At 36.1% G+C, this 21,000-nt stretch overlaps 2 protein-coding genes across 4 annotated transcripts; both read left to right on the forward strand.

The window, feature by feature from the left end:
- Nucleotides 1-29: 29 nt before the first annotated feature.
- On the forward strand, nucleotides 30-20,017 carry LOC114524751 (TBC1 domain family member 19-like). 3 transcript variants are annotated; one of them, XM_028545920.1, is made up of 23 exons: nucleotides 30-135; nucleotides 993-1,111; nucleotides 1,437-1,506; nucleotides 2,109-2,183; nucleotides 2,334-2,403; nucleotides 2,523-2,569; nucleotides 14,304-14,356; nucleotides 14,707-14,767; nucleotides 14,867-14,939; nucleotides 15,359-15,397; nucleotides 15,525-15,637; nucleotides 15,731-15,805; nucleotides 16,035-16,097; nucleotides 16,266-16,350; nucleotides 16,703-16,747; nucleotides 16,858-16,890; nucleotides 17,011-17,080; nucleotides 17,604-17,643; nucleotides 18,541-18,632; nucleotides 19,054-19,114; nucleotides 19,389-19,443; nucleotides 19,686-19,756; nucleotides 19,877-20,017. In XM_028545920.1, exons 1-23 carry the CDS (start codon nucleotides 31-33, stop codon nucleotides 19,943-19,945), a joined length of 1,584 nt encoding a protein of 527 aa, XP_028401721.1. In that variant the 5' UTR covers nucleotide 30; the 3' UTR covers nucleotides 19,946-20,017. The 3 variants fall into 3 exon arrangements, with proteins under 3 accessions (XP_028401721.1, XP_028401722.1, XP_028401723.1); XM_028545922.1 differs by lacking the exon at nucleotides 30-135 and adding an exon at nucleotides 861-904; XM_028545921.1 differs by lacking the exon at nucleotides 19,877-20,017 and having other exon boundaries at nucleotides 19,669-19,751.
- On the forward strand, nucleotides 8,998-10,829 carry LOC114524753 (DNA-binding protein HEXBP-like). The gene is made up of 7 exons (XM_028545923.1): nucleotides 8,998-9,085; nucleotides 9,162-9,232; nucleotides 9,407-9,451; nucleotides 9,723-9,755; nucleotides 9,842-9,895; nucleotides 10,031-10,051; nucleotides 10,232-10,829. The coding sequence occupies exons 2-7, from the start codon at nucleotides 9,178-9,180 to the stop codon at nucleotides 10,357-10,359; spliced, it is 336 nt and encodes a 111-aa protein (XP_028401724.1). The 5' UTR covers nucleotides 8,998-9,085; nucleotides 9,162-9,177; the 3' UTR covers nucleotides 10,360-10,829.
- Nucleotides 20,018-21,000: the final 983 nt, after the last annotated feature.

Genomic DNA, 21,000 nt, shown 5'->3' on the forward strand with positions numbered 1-21,000 from the left:
GGATTTCGAAAATTTGTAAACAAAGCAAACATGGCAGAGCGAAGACAGAATGAAATCTGCGAAGCTGCTACAATTAGCTGGCATTTAGGACGGTCTGGACGGAAACTGTATTTGGAAATGAAAAAAGACTTACGAGTAAGCATTTCTCAACTAATTCCTCATTTCAATTTTTTACACAAATCGGATGTAGGGGGTATGGAAAATGGGAAGTACTAGAAGGTGGCAAGGTGCAGCTGCCAGCTAGCTGCGAGCTGTCATTACATGAATTCAGTTGTCAATCGCGTCACAGTAAAAAAAAACAAAGAGTTCTGACAGTTCTAAACAAAGAATACATAGCAGCATGTAGAGAAGTAGGCCAATCATAAATAACTATATTACTATAAACATCTATAATTTATAGATTAATAGATAATAAACACAATATGTTATGAGAAATGTCAATTCGAATTATGTTAACAAGGAGATGCATCAGTTAATTCATATATTTCAATAATTATTGTATGAAAGCAGCACTTAAAGTAATTTCTCAACTCATCATACTTTGCTTTGTGATTTTGCAGCAGCAGGCCCGGGTGAAGTTTATAGTGAAGGTGGTTTTGCATACCAAACTGAAAACTCTTTGTATGGGCATGCTAAGATATGTTGCACCATTAGGCCTGCAATTCTCCATGGGGAACAGAGAGACCCTACAACTATGACATGATCCCCATCCATCAAAAATTCTTAAATTTCAGTTAAACAAAATATAGGCCTAAGTCCTAACAGGCTATTATGTGGCAGTTTAAATTCAACAGACATCCTAGTTGATTCTACAACATCAAAATATAGAAGTATCAGAATGGTAAATTTTGGGGACAATATGAGCAAAGCCTAAAGGCTTTAGACACTAGAGAGACTAAAAGAGGTGGGGGTTTTCTTCACTTCATCCTTATAGGATTTCCCAGCTGTGCTATGGCCTCAAGTATTAATCATAAAACTTCCCATACATTTAGGAATTAGTTTCATCATCAAATGTTGTATTGTCTGATGTCAAGAAATGTGTTCAACCACACCTCAAGAGTTCTGGGTGGGGCATAAAAGTGCAAAATGCTGTTTATCAACAGATGAAAAGGTGATCCAACTGCATGAGCATGTATTATACAAATTCTTTGATGTGGGCAGTGGTTTAGCAGATCATCTCAGTGGTAGTATATTGCTATCACTCTCAGAAATTGAATAAATTCAACTTGTTACAGTAATACAGTTCATAAGATTTCTTATAGATATAGTAAAAGCAGAAAAACAGGGCACTGCATGGCCCATTTCCAGTTTCCCCCTGTTTTTTTTCTTGCATATTTTTCTACAGCATAGAATTCCTTTGAACAATTTCTTTATATATTAATATATTCCTTCTAAAACTAAATTATCAAGGTTTTTGTTTACTCTGTTTAATTAAGGCGTATAGAAGTTGAAAATTCAAATCCTGAAAGTTGCAAAGAACCACTTGCATTTTTTCAAAAAGCCCAGGTAAATATTTCGTACATTTCGTGTCACAAGTTTATCAGAACTTATTAATTGATCAATGATCATACATCTCTCGCGCAAGTGACGCAAAAATTAACTCTTGAGCAAAGTAAAAGGAGATCCTTTCTTGGAGAATTAAATAATATGATAGGTATATCAGTTATTTAACAGCACTTTTTCCTTCTCTAAAAAAATTGAATTCAACAATTCGATTTATAAAGCATCGATCAGCACGAAACAATGCCAATGGATACAGTTTTCTGAACAAAGCCAAAGTCATTGTCATCATCTTTGTTTGAATATACGGCAACGCAACGCAAATTCTTTTCTTAGAAGCAGTTTTAGAAGCAGTTTTCTTTAATTTTACTCTTCTAGAAGCAGTTTAATTCAAATCAGTTAATTCTAAAAGCAAAACCTTGATGCAATTTCATAGATATAAAAAATGTCTATCATCTGCAAATCAAATGTCAGTATTAATGTCTTTTTCTGGTTTAGAGCCAAATTGTTTCATCAATTGCTTTATATTAAATATTTTTAGCATTGGTATATACTAATATAGCTATCGTATTGCCATATTATCTATGAAATTTTACTTTTTTACATAGGCATCATGGGAGAAGAAGGTCCTTAAAAGCATTAACAGCATGTGTACTGAATTGTCCCTCCCATTAGCAAGAAAGGTATTTTAATTTGTGCAGTGCATTTTTTGTATACCTTCACCAGCATGAATGCGTGGATACAAAAATAACTGAGTCTGAGAAAAATTTTCAAAGGCAATGAAAATGTTTACTATTAGTAAAAGCTTCAACTATATTATTATATCATTTCAGAGATCGACGACTGAACAAGCTGCCGTATCATCGAAGTTTAGCACACTTGGTTCCGAGTGTGATATGGCAGGTATAGAATTCACCCTGATCAAATGGATAAAAAATACCACAGCTAGTAAAGCAGCTATCGAGTCAGCTTATACTATTAGTCTAAATGTTGCTCACTAAAATTTGACTTTACCATTTTAGAACTTAATAAAATCAGGCCGGTATATTCTACATTGGATTTTATGGAGGCGAGTATACACAGCCAGAAACGCGCAAGTTGCAGCAGGCCTGCTGCAGACTTGATGCAAGTTGCGATCATCAAGCCGATATCAGGATGCGTTCGCATCGCTTGCTCCGGCTTGATAATATCAAGTCTGTTGCAAGTTGTTAACAGACTTGATGCAAGTTGTGAACTGCAGACTTGATGCAAGTTGTGAACTGCAGACTTGATGCAAGTTGTGAACTGCAGACTTGATGCAAGTTGTGAACTGCAGACTTGATGCAATTTGTGAACTGCAGACTTGATGCAATTTGTGAACTGCAGGCTTGATCCAAGTTGTAAACTGCAGGCTTGATGCAATTTGTGAACTGCAGGCTTGATGCAATTTGTGAACTGCAGACTTGATGCAATTTGTCAAAAAGCGAAGTGAGGAAAGCGCCTTATGAAGCTTCGTATATCCACCATTTTAAACAAAAAACAGCCAAACGGTAGCCATCGAGGTTGCCATACTTCGGTCGAGACTTCGGTTTTAATGTTTCGTAAAATAACAAGCATTTTAACACTTGTGAGATAGGTTTTGACTGAGCAAAACAAACAAACAAAATATTTTTCTTTAAAATAGTACATACACAAAGCTTCAATAAGGCGTCTTCCTCGTTACAGATTTCTCTTGAAATTGGAAAGAAATTCAGTAACGAATTTCATATTCATATCAACGATGTCGATGAACTTTACTCAGTCGTTCATGTATTTTCATTTGTTAAGCTTTAAATCATGTATTTTCGTTGCCACTTTTTCAAAAATCAAACCAGCTTTGAGCTTTTTTCTTTTGAGATTTTTTTCTTCTTCGCTTTATTAGATTTTAGCGAGGATTTTAGTTCGCACTTCGCACTTGTTAAAAACTCGAAATTTTGTTGACTCAAAATGAGACAAAAACAACCGAACTTGATTACGTGTTTAATATCTTTGTAATATTTCGTCCAATTGCAACGAGGATTGATGGCGAGTGCATACGCATCCAGTCAGATTAAAGAAACGTAACGATCACTGAGCTATATAATAATTCCTGGAGGACCGGCTCGCCACCAAAAAGCGTAGCCAAAAAGATGGCGGATTTTGAGTTTTGCTGACGCCACTTGGTTCCTTTTGCTCATGGTAGTTACCACTGACATACCGCGATACAAAGTAAAAAACTGGGTCCATCACCCTCCCGATTTTTATGAAAATATTTGAATACTTTTATTCATCTTTTTCGCTTTGCGTTTTGTAACGACAAGAGAAAATGCCTTTTTGCTGCGCTTTTGGGTGCCACAATTCTTTTACGAAGGAAAAAAACCTTTCTTCTCACCGGTAAGAATCCGCAATTTTTTTTAAAGTTTAATTTGTGGTTTAGAAAAAGGTTTAAAATACATATACTTTTTCCATAAATTTTTACAAGCATAGATGGCGTCATACATTTTTAATTTTTTTACATTCAGTATTTAATTCAAACTTTCATTGTTAATTTCATTGTTGTTTATTAGTTTATATATTGTAGTAATTTCAACATAATTCAACATAAAAAAAAATTCTAACAAAACTGAAACAAGTAGTGCTTAAAAACCCATTTTGAAACTTTTAGGTTTCCCGATCCGGAAAAAAATCCTGAGTTGTACGACGTTTGGGTGGAGAATATGAACAGGGATGCAGCAGTAAAGTTTATTCCGACGAAGGGAAGTCGTCTTTGCTCGGAGCATTTCAGAGCGGACATGTTACAAATGACGGGACAGAAAATGATGCTGCTGCCAGATGCCGTGCCTACGATATTTCAGAAATCTCAGGTTTAATTGACAATTAAAATTTAGTCCGATACATACTGTATTCTAACTGCTCACTCTGAGATCTTAATCTTCTCATAACGTTTCCATGGTGGAATTTCCAGTCGGATAGGGTCTTGATTTTCAGTGTTTTACCTAAAATCTTTCCACAAATTGAGAAAGAACTTTCTCATTGACCAGCATTAACAAAATTTATATGTTGTAAGTGTGAGCTTTTTGAATACAGGCGATAATGTTGTAAGTACACAAGATCTGCAGTAGGTCCTATTATAGACTACAGTATATATGTTTGCTGCAATTGATTGGACTATAAAGAGCCAAGGCCAAATTCGGGTATAGCTTCAAAATTTGGACTGAAAATTAGTACCCTTTTATAAACATACTTTGAAGTTTAGAGTCATATATGTATCATCTCCTTTTTAATTTCTTTTAAATAACATACAACTGACCTAGCCAATTGCAGTGGTAGTGTAACTGATAATGTAGTTATACAGGGTATCACTGAAGATGAAAACTCTAGTAGTTTAAGTGTACAGGGTGTAAATGAACAGGTTACTATTGGGAGAAAGAGAAAGCTCTCAGATAAAGATGTGGTTATTAATGGGGTAAGTACTCCAAAAAGAATACACATGAGTCATGTGAATCATGATCACACTTACCATATCAGTAAATCCCCTCGTAGAATGAAGAAACATGTAGATAATCTTGTAAACAACTTGACTAATCTGCAGAACAAGTTTAAGGCGTCAAAGCAAAAGACAAGAAGGCTAAAGAGAAAGGTTAGCACTTTGGAGTCAGTGGTAAGTGAACTGAGACAGAGTAATCTCATAAATAGTGATTGCGCTGCGATTTTGGAAACAACCTTTTCCGGAGTTCCAAAGGAACTGATGAAGAGGTTAATGTCGCAAAAGAAAAACAAAAATCCTGGGGCGTATCCACCCGAGCTAAGGTCATTTGCTCTAACCTTAAAGTTTTACTCCACGAAGGCGTATAATTATGTTCGGAAAAGTTTTCAGCTCGGGCTGCCACACGTATCTGTGATCCGATCGTGGTATACTTCGATGGATGGTGAACCCGGTTTCACGAAAGATGCCTTGACAGCTTTGAAAGCTAAGGTCCTCGCTGCAAAAAGAAAAGGTGAAGAAGTTGTTTGCGCTCTCACCTTGGATGAGATGTCCATACGAAAACATGTTGAGTGGGATGGAAAGAAAATGCGTGGTTATGTCGACCTCGGAACGGGCATTGAAGACGACTCTCTTCCTGAGGCAACCGATGCTCTTGTGTACATGGCTGTTTGTGCAAACTCAAGTTGGAAAATACCTTGTGGATATTTTCTAGTGAACGGACTCACTGGTGAAGAGAAGGCCAATTTAACAAAAGAATGCATTCGAAAATTGCACGAAGTCGGGGTGAAGGTGATTTCTTTCACATGCGACGGTCCATCGACCCACCAGGCGATGTTAAAGGAGCTCGGCGCAATTCTTACACCTGATAGCCTGCAGGCGTATTTTCCGCATCCGTGTGACCCAGAGGCCAAGATCTACGTGTTTCTGGACGCCTGCCACATGATAAAGTTGGTGCGAAACACAATGTCGGACTGGCAAGTTCTGAAGGATGAAGAAGGGAACACAATTCAGTGGCAATTCATCGAGAAATTGCATCAGTTGCAAGAATCAGAGGGTTTACATCTTGCTAATAAGCTTCGGGCAGGGCATATCAAATGGAAACCACAAAAGATGAAGGTAAACCTAGCAGCACAGGCGCTCAGTTCGAGTGTCGCTGATGCTTTAGAATACTACGAAGGTAAGCTGAAATTGCCACAATTTCAGGGATGTGGTCCAACTGTGAAGTTTATTCGTGTTTTTGATCGCTTATTTGATGTTCTGAATTCCAGAAACCGGCTGGCGAAGAATTACAAAGCGCCAATTAGGAGATCGAATTATCAGTACGCGAAGAAGTTTCTGGACCAGGCGAGTGAGTACATCCGAAATCTAAAGGGTCCTGATGGAAGATCGATCCTCAAGTCGAAAAGGAAAACCGGATTTCTTGGTTTTCTTATTTGCATCAAAGCAGTTTTGGGATTGGCCGACGATCTGATTATGCCGGAGAAACCTGTCCTGAAGTACCTTCTGACGTACAAGACGAGTCAAGATCACTTGGAGTTGTTCTTCGGTGCTGTGCGAGCATGCGGAGGATGGAATAACAATCCAACCACATGGCAGTTTGTAGCCGCGTACAAGCAACTGCTGATGAGGCACAATATTAAAGGAGGTCATGGAAACTGCGTTGCTCAAGATGACACTCAGATATTAGACTGCGTCAAAGACCAGTGTGAAATTGAAGAGACGCCGACTGGGATCTCAGACGTAGCGATTGCAAGGCGATACGACTTGGAGTTGAGAGAGCCAGCTGCCGTCGATCATGACTACTGTGATGTGTCTAATGCCATTGAACTGTCTGAGTACAAGGAGGCTGCAATATCGTATATTGCTGGATACGTCTCGAAGATGGTGACGAAAAAGATCCATTGCACCCAATGTACAACGGTGCTGACGACGACGAAAGAGAACATACCGGACTTGTTCGTAACATGGAAGACGAATGGGGGTTTGCAACTACCGTCACACGGACTGATTAAGATTTGTGAAGAAACGGAGAAGTGCATTAGGAGAATGCTGAATGCTAACCAAGGTGGTTTACCTCGTAGCGCTGGACTATCAGGAGCAATTGCGAAGACGGTGCTGGAAACATGTGTGAAGAGCGGGGTCTTTAGCACGTTAAACCAGCACATGTTTGACTCAAGTGCAGTGGACAACCACCTGTTTACTCTGATAAAGTGCTGTTCTCAGAGTTATGTCACGATTCGAATGCATCATTTATGTAAGTTGAGGAATGCAAGTATGCATGAGAAGGTGATACGAAAGCAGTTTTCAAAGCTCGTGTTGTTCAAACACCAGTAGAGTTTACACGTGTCCTGGGCACTCTTGTGGTGCTTTCGAGGTTTGCCTGTATGCCTTGGAATGCAATGTCAATGTAACTGACCATGTTCATTAAAAATTGCAAACAATTGAAATTTCATATCTTTCTCGTTTATATCAATTAAAGTTTCTACATTTAAATGAATTAAATCAAAAATTTGTTGAGAAAAGATAATTTATTCACATATATCTGCAACCTCATTTCTAATATTTCAGTTTAGACATTGCATTTTTCGAAGGTTGGGCGTATCCTGGCACAATTATTTGTGTTGCGAGGAAGTGTGCATTGTTGAGAATGCATGGTCAACGGAACCTGCACATTTTAGATGTGTCTAGGGGTTGACAAAGTAATGTGTGTATGCATGGTGTTTGACAACAGCCAATTATCATATGTGAGATGAAGAAATTATAAAATGCATTGATATGTCACTAGAGGTAAATATTATGTTTTTGCTCTCTTTTTTTTCCAAAGTGTTTGCATTCATGCAGTTCTGTCATTAACTTTGTGTTTTTTGTTCCTCTGTTTTGTTAGGAGCAACTGAAAAGATTTGACTACAGTCAATCATAAAATAAATTATTTATTATTTTGTAAAATTTAGAATATATAACTTATATTTTATATTTACATATGACCTAATGCACGACTTTATTAAATAAGACAACACAAACACAATGTTAATGTTTTAGCTAGCCATGCAGGTATTCCATCTTTCTTGACACATTCATGAGTTCTCCAAAACGTCTCAAGATATTGCATTGCAAATAAAACATATGGTACTCTTTGCTCAATATTGTTGAAGAATCAGAATTGCAGCAACATATTGTCACAAATTGGGCAAACCATCCAGGTTGTGGAATGAGAATAATGATCACATAAACTTTACGCTGGACATGGACAAGGACAAAGAAATCTTTTGGATACAGAGTGTCACTGAAATACATGCAGACAAAATGGTCAATGAATTTGTTGTTGTAGCACTATTTGATGATATAGACAACCAGTGATACCACTCACTATGAAAACTCTCATTATGGACAAAATCAGGGAGTCAAAAGATAATGAAGGAATGTTCCAGCCAACAATATATATTCTTGCCGTCAAAGTGTCATCATGTCAATTATGAACACCTGTGTATATAATCAAAGATTTGTGCTTTCCATCACTTCTATGGTTAAATAAAGTATCAAAGAAAGAATGGACTTCAGGGTGTCACAGAGAGAATGGTTTACGTGCTTTGGTAGTTAAACATTGACAGCGTAAACATTGACATTTGTAAATATGGTAAAATATAGGCATATAACTATATTTTATTTACCACTGTAATGCTGACATTAGTTTTTAGCTGACGTTATGAATGTAAATTGTGAATTATAATAATTAGGTTGCATTTTGAAGATACAGTTATTAAATTTATGTGGTTTTTAATGAATTAGCACATTGATCTTACTTTCAAGGTATACAAGAATAAACACTAGCAATGTGTTGTGTAGTACATACCAGTGGCAACTATTCGCACGCAGTTTTACGACCATAGATTAGTACTAGAGTCAGTGACAAACAGAATTATTACAGTCCATTTTTTTTTTGTTCTATAATTTGTTAAAAACCGAGTAAACTTCATGTTATTATCATGAATATTTTCTGTATTTAGACCAATCAAATTGTCGTATTTATTTCGCGCTCTTTTCAATTTTTATTTACCTTTTAGACAAAAGCTTTTAATTGAAGTACGAAAAAAAAGTACGAAGGTATACGGCCCTTTAAATATAATTAAATTATATAGTTTTGGTCGTCATAATGAATTCTCTTATTACATTTTGACAGAGAAAAATTTATAGAAATGGAAGAAAACGGAATGCCGCATACGGAAGGACGGGAAGGCCAAGAGGAAAATGGTAGGTATATGTTTAGCGATATACGGCATTTGACAAACTTGTAAAATACAGTAATGTACACAATTTTGCAAAATGAAACGAGTTCAAGGCATCTTTAATTAAAATAACCTGAACCCAGTACCAGTTGTTTTACTGCACGTATTTGAACGTAAATTATTGCACAATGTTTTGCAGTGGAAAGGTCTGAGAGGACAAACCAAGTTGAGGACGAAGGAAATGGTATTAAATTTTTAAAACAAGTTCCCATAATTTATGTATTTTATCTGTTTTTCATTGCAAATATCAATAATATTAGCTAGTGCATGTCTACACTTTGCTTCCAAGCTTTTGCTAGACATGTATGAATGGCTTTGAAACATGCAAAGACATGCTACCTTCATATGGGTAATAGTCAGGTAATAGTTGAAAGCTTGGAAACAGCTTTAAATGATACAGCTTTACAGTATATGATACAGCTTTATATGATAAGAACATGTTTCCTTTCACATAGAGAACAATACAAGATCTGGAAGACCCTTCCATGGTAGTAAAGGTTTTTTATTTTATGCCAATTAAACCCTACAAATGATCAGAAGTAAAACTATATTTACCCATGAATATTTTATTTAGGAGTATGCTATAATTGCAAGGAGAGGGGTCACAGAGCAGCAAACTGCAAAAATTGTATGTGCCTTAAACTGCCTTCATAGTTGTTTGTTATCAGAGAGCATATGAGCATTGGGGGTTAGGGGGTAGCCTCAACTAATATTATATGTGTTATTAATAGTCAAAAATATCCTAATATTTTATTCATTTCAGCACACAACAGAAATGGAAAACGTAGGTTAACCCATTATAACGGCATGGTTATAAACCAGTTCATACCAAGTATTGTGTTAATAATATAGAGACTATTAATAAAAGAATATGTCTATTGCATTGATTTATTAATAAATCCTATTCTGTATCTAACAGAATAAAACATCAATACAGGTAAAATATTGTGTATCTATTTTGTAGGGAAAAGATGTTTTAAATGTGGGAAACCTGGTCATATGGCCAGAGCCTGCACTTCTCAATCCCAACCTGGGCTGACCAGTTACGTGCTGCGCAATTGTAATAATTGCACTTTTACTGTTTCGAAATAAGTACATTGTTATATTTCTAAGTGTGCAGGTTAAAATGTGCTCAGGTAAAATATTAAATTCATAATCTAAGATTATGAATTTAATATTTTATATATCTGAGGATGATTCTTATATTAAAAAGTGTAATAATTTAAATTATCCAAATTTGAGACCCCTGTCACATTTTTAACCTGCACACTTGTCCTGGTTAAATTTTATTGATTCATGTCACTTTTGCTGAACTCTTGTTAATGTTGCATTATGCAATTTAAATAACCAAACCAAAACTAAAAATGTTTCAAAATATTTAGACTCAAGTTACCAATGTATGTATTTATTTGAATATTCTAAACCATGCATTGATTAGAAATTTTGATTGAGTATAATGCAACATAGGTTAATTGTTATAAATGTTTAAAAAATAATAATTTCAATTCTAATTCTAATTAATTCACAATGATGTAAAATATATACTTAATTTATTAAAATGTCAAAATTAGTATTTTGTGTCTTGTGATACCTTGAAATCCTTCCAAACAATTGGCAACACAGTCCATAGGGAATTGGTTCTGAAGAGCACATGTTTCAAAGTTAATGCATTACCACATATTTACAATCGATTACTGTACATAAGTGGCCTAGCTATGGCAAATGTAATTTGTAGTGTGTACCAATATGTTAATTGCAAATACTAACTATATAATCCAGTTGGGCAAGTTCTTGTGCAAAGTAGGAATGATTTGCATGTTATTGAATTTTTAATACAATTCTACTCTGCACAGGTTTAATGCTTGAGAGTTGAGACAATCAAACTTGACTTAGCATCCAATTAAAAAGGCAATGTTATAAATTGTATTTTAATATGATATGTGAAGGTATGTGCATGTATGTATATGTACTATATGTCACAGTCCTGTATAAGCCTGAAAACAAGGCCAACAATGTGGATGATACATTGATGTTTTTTTTGCTTCGAAATGATTGGCTTGATTTACACAAACGTGGGTGGGTAAACTGTAAAGAGATGTGATGTTTTTTACAATTGGTAATATACCTGTTAAAAAGATTCCAGTAACAGTTCCTCACTTCTGTCTTCTGAAGTTTCAGATCTTTTTTGTCTGTAGAAACAAAAACAAATAGTTAAAACAATGCACGATTGCACATAAAAAACTAGTGTGTTTGAATGTGTTTCATATTATTATACTTTCATTTGTTTTTACCCGCGTGCAAATGCGAGTGCAAATACAGAAATACTTGCTTGTTCGCCGATCAAAAGCAATTTTATTAATACTACTGATCATTGACGTTATTTCGACCCCTAAAATTCTTAAAAAACTAAGGATGTGCACAAAGCAATAGTCCATTAAGATTTTTAACAAAATTACAAAAAATATACCTGTTTGACTGTTCTCTTCAAAACTTCACTTGTAGACTTTCCCGGGCTTGTAGTTCATGTTTGTTTTCCATGTGACCGCGCGCGAACGTTTTAAAAAATATTTATGTTAACCATAGGTTCAAACATCAGTTAGTTGTGGCTGATTCAAAAATATGTTTTGTTTTTCCTTCGCCCTTTTTATACTTATAGCTCTACATACAAACTAAAAAGCATCATCTGTGCCGTCTTCTTAAAATACTTGTGGCTCAGGCGTACAGAAGATTCCTATTTCCTAAACGTTTTGTTTTGAAAAACCAGGGGGGAGAATACTGCTGTAGCGGGCTCATAATTGAGCCTGGTCAGTGGTAACTACCATGGCCAAAAGAAACCAAGTGGCGTCAGCAGAGCTTCTGCGGTTGCGCAGAAGGGCGAAGTCCGCCATGTTTTTTGCTTCAAAAAGATGGCGGCGAAGTTACCGAAAAATGACGAGCCGGTCCTCCAGGAATTATTATATAGCTCAGTGGTAACGATAGTATACGTCAGCAAGTTGTTCCTAAATTTCAATTTTTATAAAATTTATAATTATTGCGACTTGCGAGAAATTTTCTACAGCTGTCCATTTCAACTCATCTAATTTTATTGATTAGAAATAGCTGTATGGCTAAATAAAGCAAAATAATCTTTTTGATTTAAAATACAAAAATCTACCATGTAGAGCAATAAAATATTGTTATAAACTGTGAACCTCGTTGTGAACAAATCAAATAAACTTGTTATCAAGTTACTACAGCAAACGGCGAATTATCAAGTTGCAACAAGCCTGATTTTAACGACTTGCTGCAAGTTGTTATCAAACTTGTCAGGACTTGTTAGCCACAACCATGCTGCAAATTGTTTGAACAACTTGCAGCAAGCCTGTAGATAACAACTTGCCGCGAGTCTGATTTTCTCAACTTGCATCAACATTGATGTGCTCATAGACTTGCTGCAAGTTGTTCCATCAGACTTGTTAAAACTTGATATCGACAGACTTGATTCAAGTTGATAAAACAAGTTGCATCAAGTCTGCAAGTGACAGCTTGCAGCAAGCCTGGTTTTCTCAACTTGCATCAGCATTGATGCGTTCGTCAGACTTGATGCAAGTTGTTCCATCAGGCTTGCTGCGAGTTGACATTTGCAAACTTGATGCAACTTGTTTCATCAACCTGCATCAAGTCTGCAAATGTCAACTTGCAGCAAGCCCGATTTTACCGGCTTGCTGCAAGTTGATGACGTCAACAAGCTTGCTGCAACTTGTCGACAACTTGCAGCAGGCCGGTAAAACCCGCAACTTGCAGCAAGTCTGTGGCGTTTCTGGCTGTGTAGTACATGTCTTCCACTGATGAAGTCGTGTCAAAAAGTTTATTCAATTGCCATGACCATTACAGAAAAATGATAATTGTCCGCCGGCCAGCCATGCACATTTAGTTGTCAGATTACTTTTTTGACAAATTTCCTGTGTTAATTGACCCAAGCAAACTAACAATATTTGTGTTTCGACATGTTTTCCATGACAAGTACACTTCAGTCACCTGTTCGAAAAGCATGCTAGCCGTCAGCATGCAGGATAACTATTTATATAATAACTATAGTGAAACACGCAATGTGATTGGTCAATAGCCGTGCAGGATCAGACAATCCTGCACGCGTTTTAGACAATCCTGCACGCGAAATTTAATTTTAACCGTTGTTTCACTACAGTTATTTTATAAAACAATTACCAAATGATTTTCCGTGCAGGATTGCGTGATCCATGCACTTGGGATGTTGCTCGACTTTCGGAAAGCGTGAAAATACACTCGCCTACGGCTCGTGTATTTTCACGCTTTCCGAAAGTCTCGCAACATCCCGCGTGCATGGATCACGCAATCCTGCACGGAAAATCATTTGGTATTCCTTTAGTCAGTTAGCATGATCGTAACGATTATAACATGTGATATAGCACACCACATTATCACATCTTTGCGTTTAATATCATCATCGTCTTGTCCTTTTCCCGGGAAATTGGGCCTTCCGTTTTTTCTCTCCAAGTTTCCCGGTTTTTAGCGCAATTACTTGCTTCCGTCCATCCATTGAATCCAAGATCACCTCTTTCCTTCTCAACAGTTCTTCTCCATGTTTCTTTGGGTCTGCCTCTCTTACGTCTTCCTTCAGGCGTCCAGGTTAGAGCTATTCTAGGGTTCTCATTTGCCTTCATTCTTAGTATATGCCCAATCATTTTCCAGCGTCTTCGCTTTATCTGATGGGAGATCTCCTCCATATTCGTCTTTGATCTTATCTCTTCGTTTGATACTTTCATGGGCCAGTAGATTTTTTTGCGTTTAATATACCCGGTTTATAAAGAAGTTGCATCACTATAATTTGCGAATGTTGTTACTGCTTCAAGCACATTTCCTGTAAAAATATTTATGCTTCTGACATTCCAAAATCCTTAATTCGCATCCAAGCATCCATGCAGTTGTATTTTCCAGTTCTCTTGAGCTCCAATTAGCTACTAAATTATCCAACTTCCGTAACTATCTGACTTCAAGAGTTTTGTTTTCCAATGCAGGCTGTTGTCAATGTAAAGAATCCAAACTATTCCCCTCTAAGGAAGCTCCCAAGGTAATCTATCGGCATGGATTGTTCGTTTGTAAAACACGATAAAAAGAGTGATGTTATCATGAATCATGAACTGTTTTACTTTTCAAAATCATTCAAAATTGGTTTTAGCAGGACTAGCAGGACATTATATACTCATCTTGCAGGAGCGTACTGTTTGTTAAGCATTTTTTTATTGAAATTTTAAAACACTTTGATCAACATCATCTTCTACATGCACATCACTTTTCCAACAATTCTACTCTTTTTTTCTGTCTGTTTTTCCTTGCACATCAGGCATGCATGCACATACTGATGAATTTTTAAAATTTAAAACACGTCGTCTAACTCGATTTTCCACATTAATCCTTTAGCTCAGTGAAAGGATGGGGGCAAATAAAAATACACCTTAAAGTGAAGACTGTTTCAGAATTGGTAAACTTAATCTTGTTAGATTGTAATGAAAAAGTCTTAAAAAGGCAATTATAACGTCCACCTTTAGTTATTCTATTAACTGAGAAAATCTCTTCACAGCGTTCTTTCTTCAAGGAGACGGAACATTGTGGTAGTCAGTGTGGTTCCTTTGACGCTGAAGGAAATTCTAAAGGTTATATAATTTACTTTATAACATAGGCGCATAAATAGCTGTGATTTTCACTTGTGGCCGTGAAAATTGTTAGTATTTGCAGGTCAATTAGTTAGCGCGTCGATTACTTGAGGCTAAGGACGGGTAAGGACAAAGATGGATAGTTGGGCGCGGTTTGGGAAATTGTTGGTAGGATTGTGTGGGGCATGTGTGTATATGTATGGAGTAGAGTGGGTATAGTGAGGTGTATAGCAGTTGAAGATGGATAAGGTCGAGTACACCTGATTGCCTGAGGTGGAAATGGGTACATATCTTTAACGTATAAGGTGGCAAGATGATACGTGAGGTTGGTAGGTGGGAATGCGCATGAAGATATATAAGCGGGAAAGTATACTCCGATATTGTATAATTTTGACCTAATACCATACTTTATTCTGTAGACATGGACGATAACGAGTGGTACAAATTAGGAAAACGAGGTGAACATTTTGTTCAGCATGCATGCATCGAGCAACATTTTAGTTAAGCCATCGCAGGCTCGCAAGTTGCGTCACTTGGTAAGGACAGAACTAACTGTGGGTTGGCTTATATTGTTATTTTTTACAGTAATTGAAAAGGGAAGTTGTCCGGCAGCACAGCAGTATGCCAAGTCTGGATGCCCGAGTGGACTAAGACGACATATTTGGTGTTTAATACTTGATGTCGGAGACAATGAAGAGGTGCGAGTGTTTGCATTAATTTATGGTATATACTTGCATGATCAGATAACCTAGCGTTTTTATAATTTTAAAATTATTGTTTGCTTTTTACAGAACAAGATCTATTTTGAACAACTCAAGTCGTACGTTTGTACGTATGATTTGTTAGTAGACACTTTGATTAAAAAGGTAAAACCCGATATTTTTATTTCTTCAAATTCTAACTCGTTATTAAGTAATTATTGGTAATTCTAACTTCTATTTATTCGTTAACCTCTATTTCAACCAAAGATACATTGTGGTTTTTGCTATAGGCACGCATGCAAGTAGCTATAAGTTCGTCAGTTAAGGCAGATAGTTTTGCAAAAGACCAAACATAAGTTGCAAAACTCGTCAGTGAAACTTTCGTGTTTATCAGGACGTGAAGTCAACAGCTACAAATGATGATCAATATTTCGTTTTCGAAGATCTCCTTTATCAAGTTAGTATACATTTTACTATATATACCTTTCCTTTTGTACAGTCCTCTGTTATAAAAATAATAATTTCCAGCTCTCACTTTCCGGCACAACTTTTTTATTTCTTTTATCCACTAAAATTGTCGAGAGAGAATTTTGATGTTATTTTTTTACCCCGTTTTCTTGTGTAGGTGTTATTGGCCTTTACACGTGATACAGCCGTATTGAAACATTTTGATCAAACGTCGGCATCGCCACCTAGATCGTACATAAGAGGTCAGAATATCTATAACCATGCAATCCCCAGTGATATAAAATGATGTAGATACTATTAAACACATGAAACTCTGTTATAATATTAAAGAGTGTTTAAAAATGTGTGTTTGATATTTACAATTATTTATGTACGACATAGGAATCTCGACCAAATATGATGATACGAAAGCCAGCTTTTAGATGTCAACTTATATTTTGTTGAAATCTATAATTAATGAAGTTTAAGATACCCTCGCATTTTCTGGGTTAACCAGTACGAGTATCGCCATAAAAAATATGCTACAACATACAAAAACTTTTCGATGGTTATATGGCTTAATTTATCATTTTCCGACCCTTGCTTTTTCTGCAGGGAAACTTGGTGTCTATGAATATGCAGTATTTTACCCACCTAATGGTAAGTTCAGATAATACTTCGTCTCAACTATTTCATACTAATAATGACTATAATAAGTAGTCACTTAAATATCTCTTTCCAACGGTTTTTATGTGTAATTATGTTTTTAGGTATTATTCCATTCCATGGCTTTGCGATGTATGGTAAGCACGCGGCGTAAACGAATATGTGTTTTAGGAGTTTTCTAAATCCATAATGCATGCATGTGGATGTAATAATATTTTTATTAGAAATATCGAATGATATCAGTTCTTGACTTACAGCTGCCCCGTTATGTTACATTTATGAAAATCCATCTCGTCTCTATCACGTTTTCAGAGAATTGTATACGAGGTTTGTTTGCATGTGAATTATTCTGAGAACTTTACCTATAGAGGCTCTTATCAAAAATACCATTTAACATACATGGCTCCCATGCATGCATGGTGCATGTTCATGCAAATTAATGGAGTATAAGAAACCCTTGGTTTCGTTCTACGGGTACTGGTAAAGCCTTATTTTATCTAATGGAATTTCCTTGTGATTTACATGCATGTCTTGTGATTTACATTGCCTCGAAGAGCTAAGGTGTACTGGAAAAATTCTGACTATAGTCGAAGTAAAGTGCGAAGTAATTCACAAACATCGATGGAAACATCCATAAGGCTACCCCTACCTCTACCCATAGATCGGAACCGGGTTATCTTAAACCTCTCTAATTATCAGTTTAGCTCTTGTCTGTAATGACCCTGCATCGATTCATGCATGGATACGAGGTTGATTATAATTAAGGTTAAAATTACCATTATCAATTCTTATAATTTGGTATTTTGCTGCTGATTTGTTTATATCGTCGTTTTATCTCTTGTTTGTCTAGATACTTTTCCCGTCTTCATTCTATTTCATCTCACCCGCAGGTATATTTATGCATGCTTTGTAGTTTATACTAAAACAAATCCAAAAAGTAGTTCGCGTATATACCTATACATTTGGGCTACTAATATATTTAGTGAGCCACGATATTAGTTTTATAATAGATTTAAGCAATGCTCATTTAAATAAGCCGCATAATTCAAGAAAATTTGTGATCATTTGGGGAAAATTGTGGAAACGTTTTATGTTAGTCTCGTAATTAAAAAATATAGGCCATCATGTATAAAAGAGGTGATCCACGCTATTAGTTTGTAAATCTATGATCACGATGGGACGAGGTAAAGACCTAACAGAAGGCGAGAAAAGTGTACTTATAATATCAAAGAAATAGCTAAGGGTGAAACACCCAAAGCTATAGCTGAAAAAATAAGTCGCCATGTTGTGACAGTAAAAAGATTTTTGCAAAATCCTTCTAAGAGGAAATCCCGATCGGATCGTGGGGTTTTAAAATCAGTATCAAAGCGAGATATGAACCGGTTGAGGAGGAGTGTCCGTAAATGACCTGGATCAACAAGTGCATGAACTAAAAGGCCTCGCCTGACCTCGAGACATAAAATATTACGTGTGGAATGGTCCAAGAAATATATGAAAACCGAAATGAAAGTTTGCCCTATTCATTGACGAATCAAGAGCAAGGTTAGACGGTCCTGACGGCTGGGCGAAAGGATGGTTTTTAACGGTGATGATTGCCTCACGAGGATGAGGATGTCAATAAATAACTCAATTCAGTAAATGAAATCACTCCGTGTTCCATTTCTATCACTGTGTGAATTTCTAAAATTTTGAACTAAATGAACATAAGTGCAGAACTTTGGTCCCTAAGCCATGCACACTGCATTACTGTAGTTAGATTGATATTATGTCCAATTCTCCTTTTATAGGGAATAGTGTCATTGTGCTTACTTTTCGAGACACTCTTACAGTCTCAAGAACCGGGTTTATTTTACCATCTACGACAGATTGGCATGCATCCGTAAGTAAACTGGGATCCTGCATGCAAAACTAGAAATTGACATGCATATATAGATATTAAAGATTTTTTAGTCCCAATGTTTTGCTTATTTTTCATAAAATTTCACTCAAGATATTAAGAAAAAGTCAACTCCATTAAGAAAAAGTTGCTTTTCGCCTTTAGACTATATAGCCGGCACAAACATTTTCCTCTTGTCGGCTTTTTCTATTTCTGGGAACTGCATTGCCTCGGAACCTTTTGAAAAGTGCCTCGTCGGGCTGCCAAAATCGATCAGCCATTATAACACCAAATGTATTGAGCTAATAGATATGCATGGCTCCATTTGGTGGGCAATGCAACCAAGCGGACCGTGTTAATAATATTGTATAAATTTCAAGAACTGTATAATTATGTATATATATAATATGTTTTTATTTCACAGTCTAAAAACAGCGTTTAACTGGATGTTTTATGCATTCTCTGGATACCTCGAAAGCGAACAGGTAAATGTGGCGATGGCTCATTTTCAATCCTCGACGCGGAAAACCATTTTCAGGTGTTCCTATATAAAATATGCCATAACTTCGTTGTGATTATTTAGGCACTTATTCATAAACTTGACAATCTTGCGTTTTTCAAAGTTTTGTAATCAAATTATGACCTCATGCAATCCGGGCATTTTTAGCCCAGGGAAAATGTTGTTGGAAGTGTTTTGAGGCCTTCCTTTATTTTGTTAGCCTAAATATTTATCATTTCTGTATAACTTATTTCTTATAGGTACTAATTCTGTGGGATAGAGTGCTTGGATACGACTCTTTGGAAATACTTGCAGGTATGTTGTATGTATAGCGTATATACAGTGGCGCCAAGATTTTTTTAGTGCCCATAACGTCAGCAGGACACGTCGACTCGAAATAAAATAAAAAGACATAACGTGTACACATGCATGCCTGGCCAACTACATGTTTACTGCAATAATGCAAAATATTAAATAGACATTTATTTCATGCAAATAAAACAGACATTATTTTTTCTGCACTTTACTTGATAAAAACAGAATGATGTCTCTTACAGTACTAGCTCACTCGATAATCGCATTTCGAGGGAAAAATTTGCTTGGTGTGACATCTGTGCAAGGTGCTGAGGTAAATGATAGTAGATAGCAATGATAAATAAAGGCTATGTCACTACTTTATATATATTTGCGTTTTTTCAGAACACTGAGAAAATAATTTCTCATCCGTATATATTTTTGTCTCTTTTAGGCCGTCTTAAATGATATAACTGACATAAAAGTTGTACCCCTACTGCAAAGAAGTTTATTCTTAGAATAGCGTTTAAATTGCAACAAAATCTAAGTAGCCATAGCAGTCCTTCGTATATTGTATATTAAACTTGTATATAGACTGAATAAATTAGACATTTGAATAAAAACAAATATAAATGGTTCCTATATTCCTATTCAATTTTCTCGATCGAATTGACGATATTTGGTACAAATCTAAGATAAATTCGGACAAATCGGTACGACCCGGGCTTTAAACATCAAGTGACCTTGTCAAAATACGTCGCCGGTTTTAAGAAACTTTTTTAAGGTCCCACTGAACAACTTTGCTGAAATATTTCAATGTAAATAGTTTCAATGCATAAGATGTAGGTTCAGTCATTCACAAGATCTATGAGAGTATTTTTAAACTTTGGCTTATGCACCTTCAAGCTAAACGACGGTGGATAAGTTAAAAATAGAAAGCATGCAAATCTAACGTTTTATTCAACAAGCGAACTAAATGTTTTTTACGTTAATACAAAGATACTGTCTACAACTACATACTCAGTGCATAATATTCAAGTTGATTCATTCCAGAGAGATGTAAGAGTGTTATTTAATTTTGACTTATCCAGCTACACGGGCTTGATACAACCGTCAACCGGCCCCTGCATGATCCAGGGGTATTGCACATTAATGTATTCATGCCAGAAACCAAGGAGACAGTTTGTATTCTGATCGAGTGTCTGCAAATGTTTCACAAAAGCCGCTATGATTTGTACAAAGTAATCATTTCTTACAACTTTTTATAGCCTGTGTTAATGCGCACAACGTTATATATACATCTACAACGTAATTACTGCATGCATGTGCATACGCTAATTTGACAACTTATACTTATAAGAAAAATGCATAATTTTTATTTTATTCTGGCCTAATTCTAATCCTTGCATAAAATCTCTCTAATGTCCTTAAACCTTCTTTCCTCAATTCTCTGTTATTCCAAAAGAATAGAACGCAGTTCATCGTTGACAAGGAAACAACTAATGTCTCTCCCCATATTTGTGTTATTGCCAGAACTTCCGATGTTCGCTGCCAATTTTTGATGCCACTTTGCACAAA

This window comes from Dendronephthya gigantea, unplaced genomic scaffold, assembly GCF_004324835.1.
Source record: "Dendronephthya gigantea isolate DGI-Jeju-01 unplaced genomic scaffold, DenGig_1.0 000032F, whole genome shotgun sequence".
NCBI lineage: Eukaryota > Metazoa > Cnidaria > Anthozoa > Malacalcyonacea > Nephtheidae > Dendronephthya > Dendronephthya gigantea.

Bases quoted from the DNA above. Each gene is read 5' to 3' on its own strand.
- LOC114524751 (XM_028545920.1), top strand. From the start codon at position 31: ATGGCAGAGCGAAGACAGAATGAAATCTGCGAAGCTGCTACAATTAGC. The intron at 14,357-14,706 runs GTAATCTATCGG...TTAATCCTTTAG, and splicing joins CCTCTAAGGAAGCTCCCAAG to CTCAGTGAAAGGATGGGGGC. The intron at 19,757-19,876 runs GTAAATGATAGT...TGTCTCTTTTAG, and splicing joins CATCTGTGCAAGGTGCTGAG to GCCGTCTTAAATGATATAAC.
- LOC114524753 (XM_028545923.1), top strand. From the start codon at position 9,178: ATGGAAGAAAACGGAATGCCGCATACGGAAGGACGGGAAGGCCAAGAG. The intron at 9,756-9,841 runs GTAGTAAAGGTT...TATTTTATTTAG, and splicing joins ATCTGGAAGACCCTTCCATG to GAGTATGCTATAATTGCAAG. The intron at 10,052-10,231 runs GTAGGTTAACCC...TCTATTTTGTAG, and splicing joins ACACAACAGAAATGGAAAAC to GGAAAAGATGTTTTAAATGT.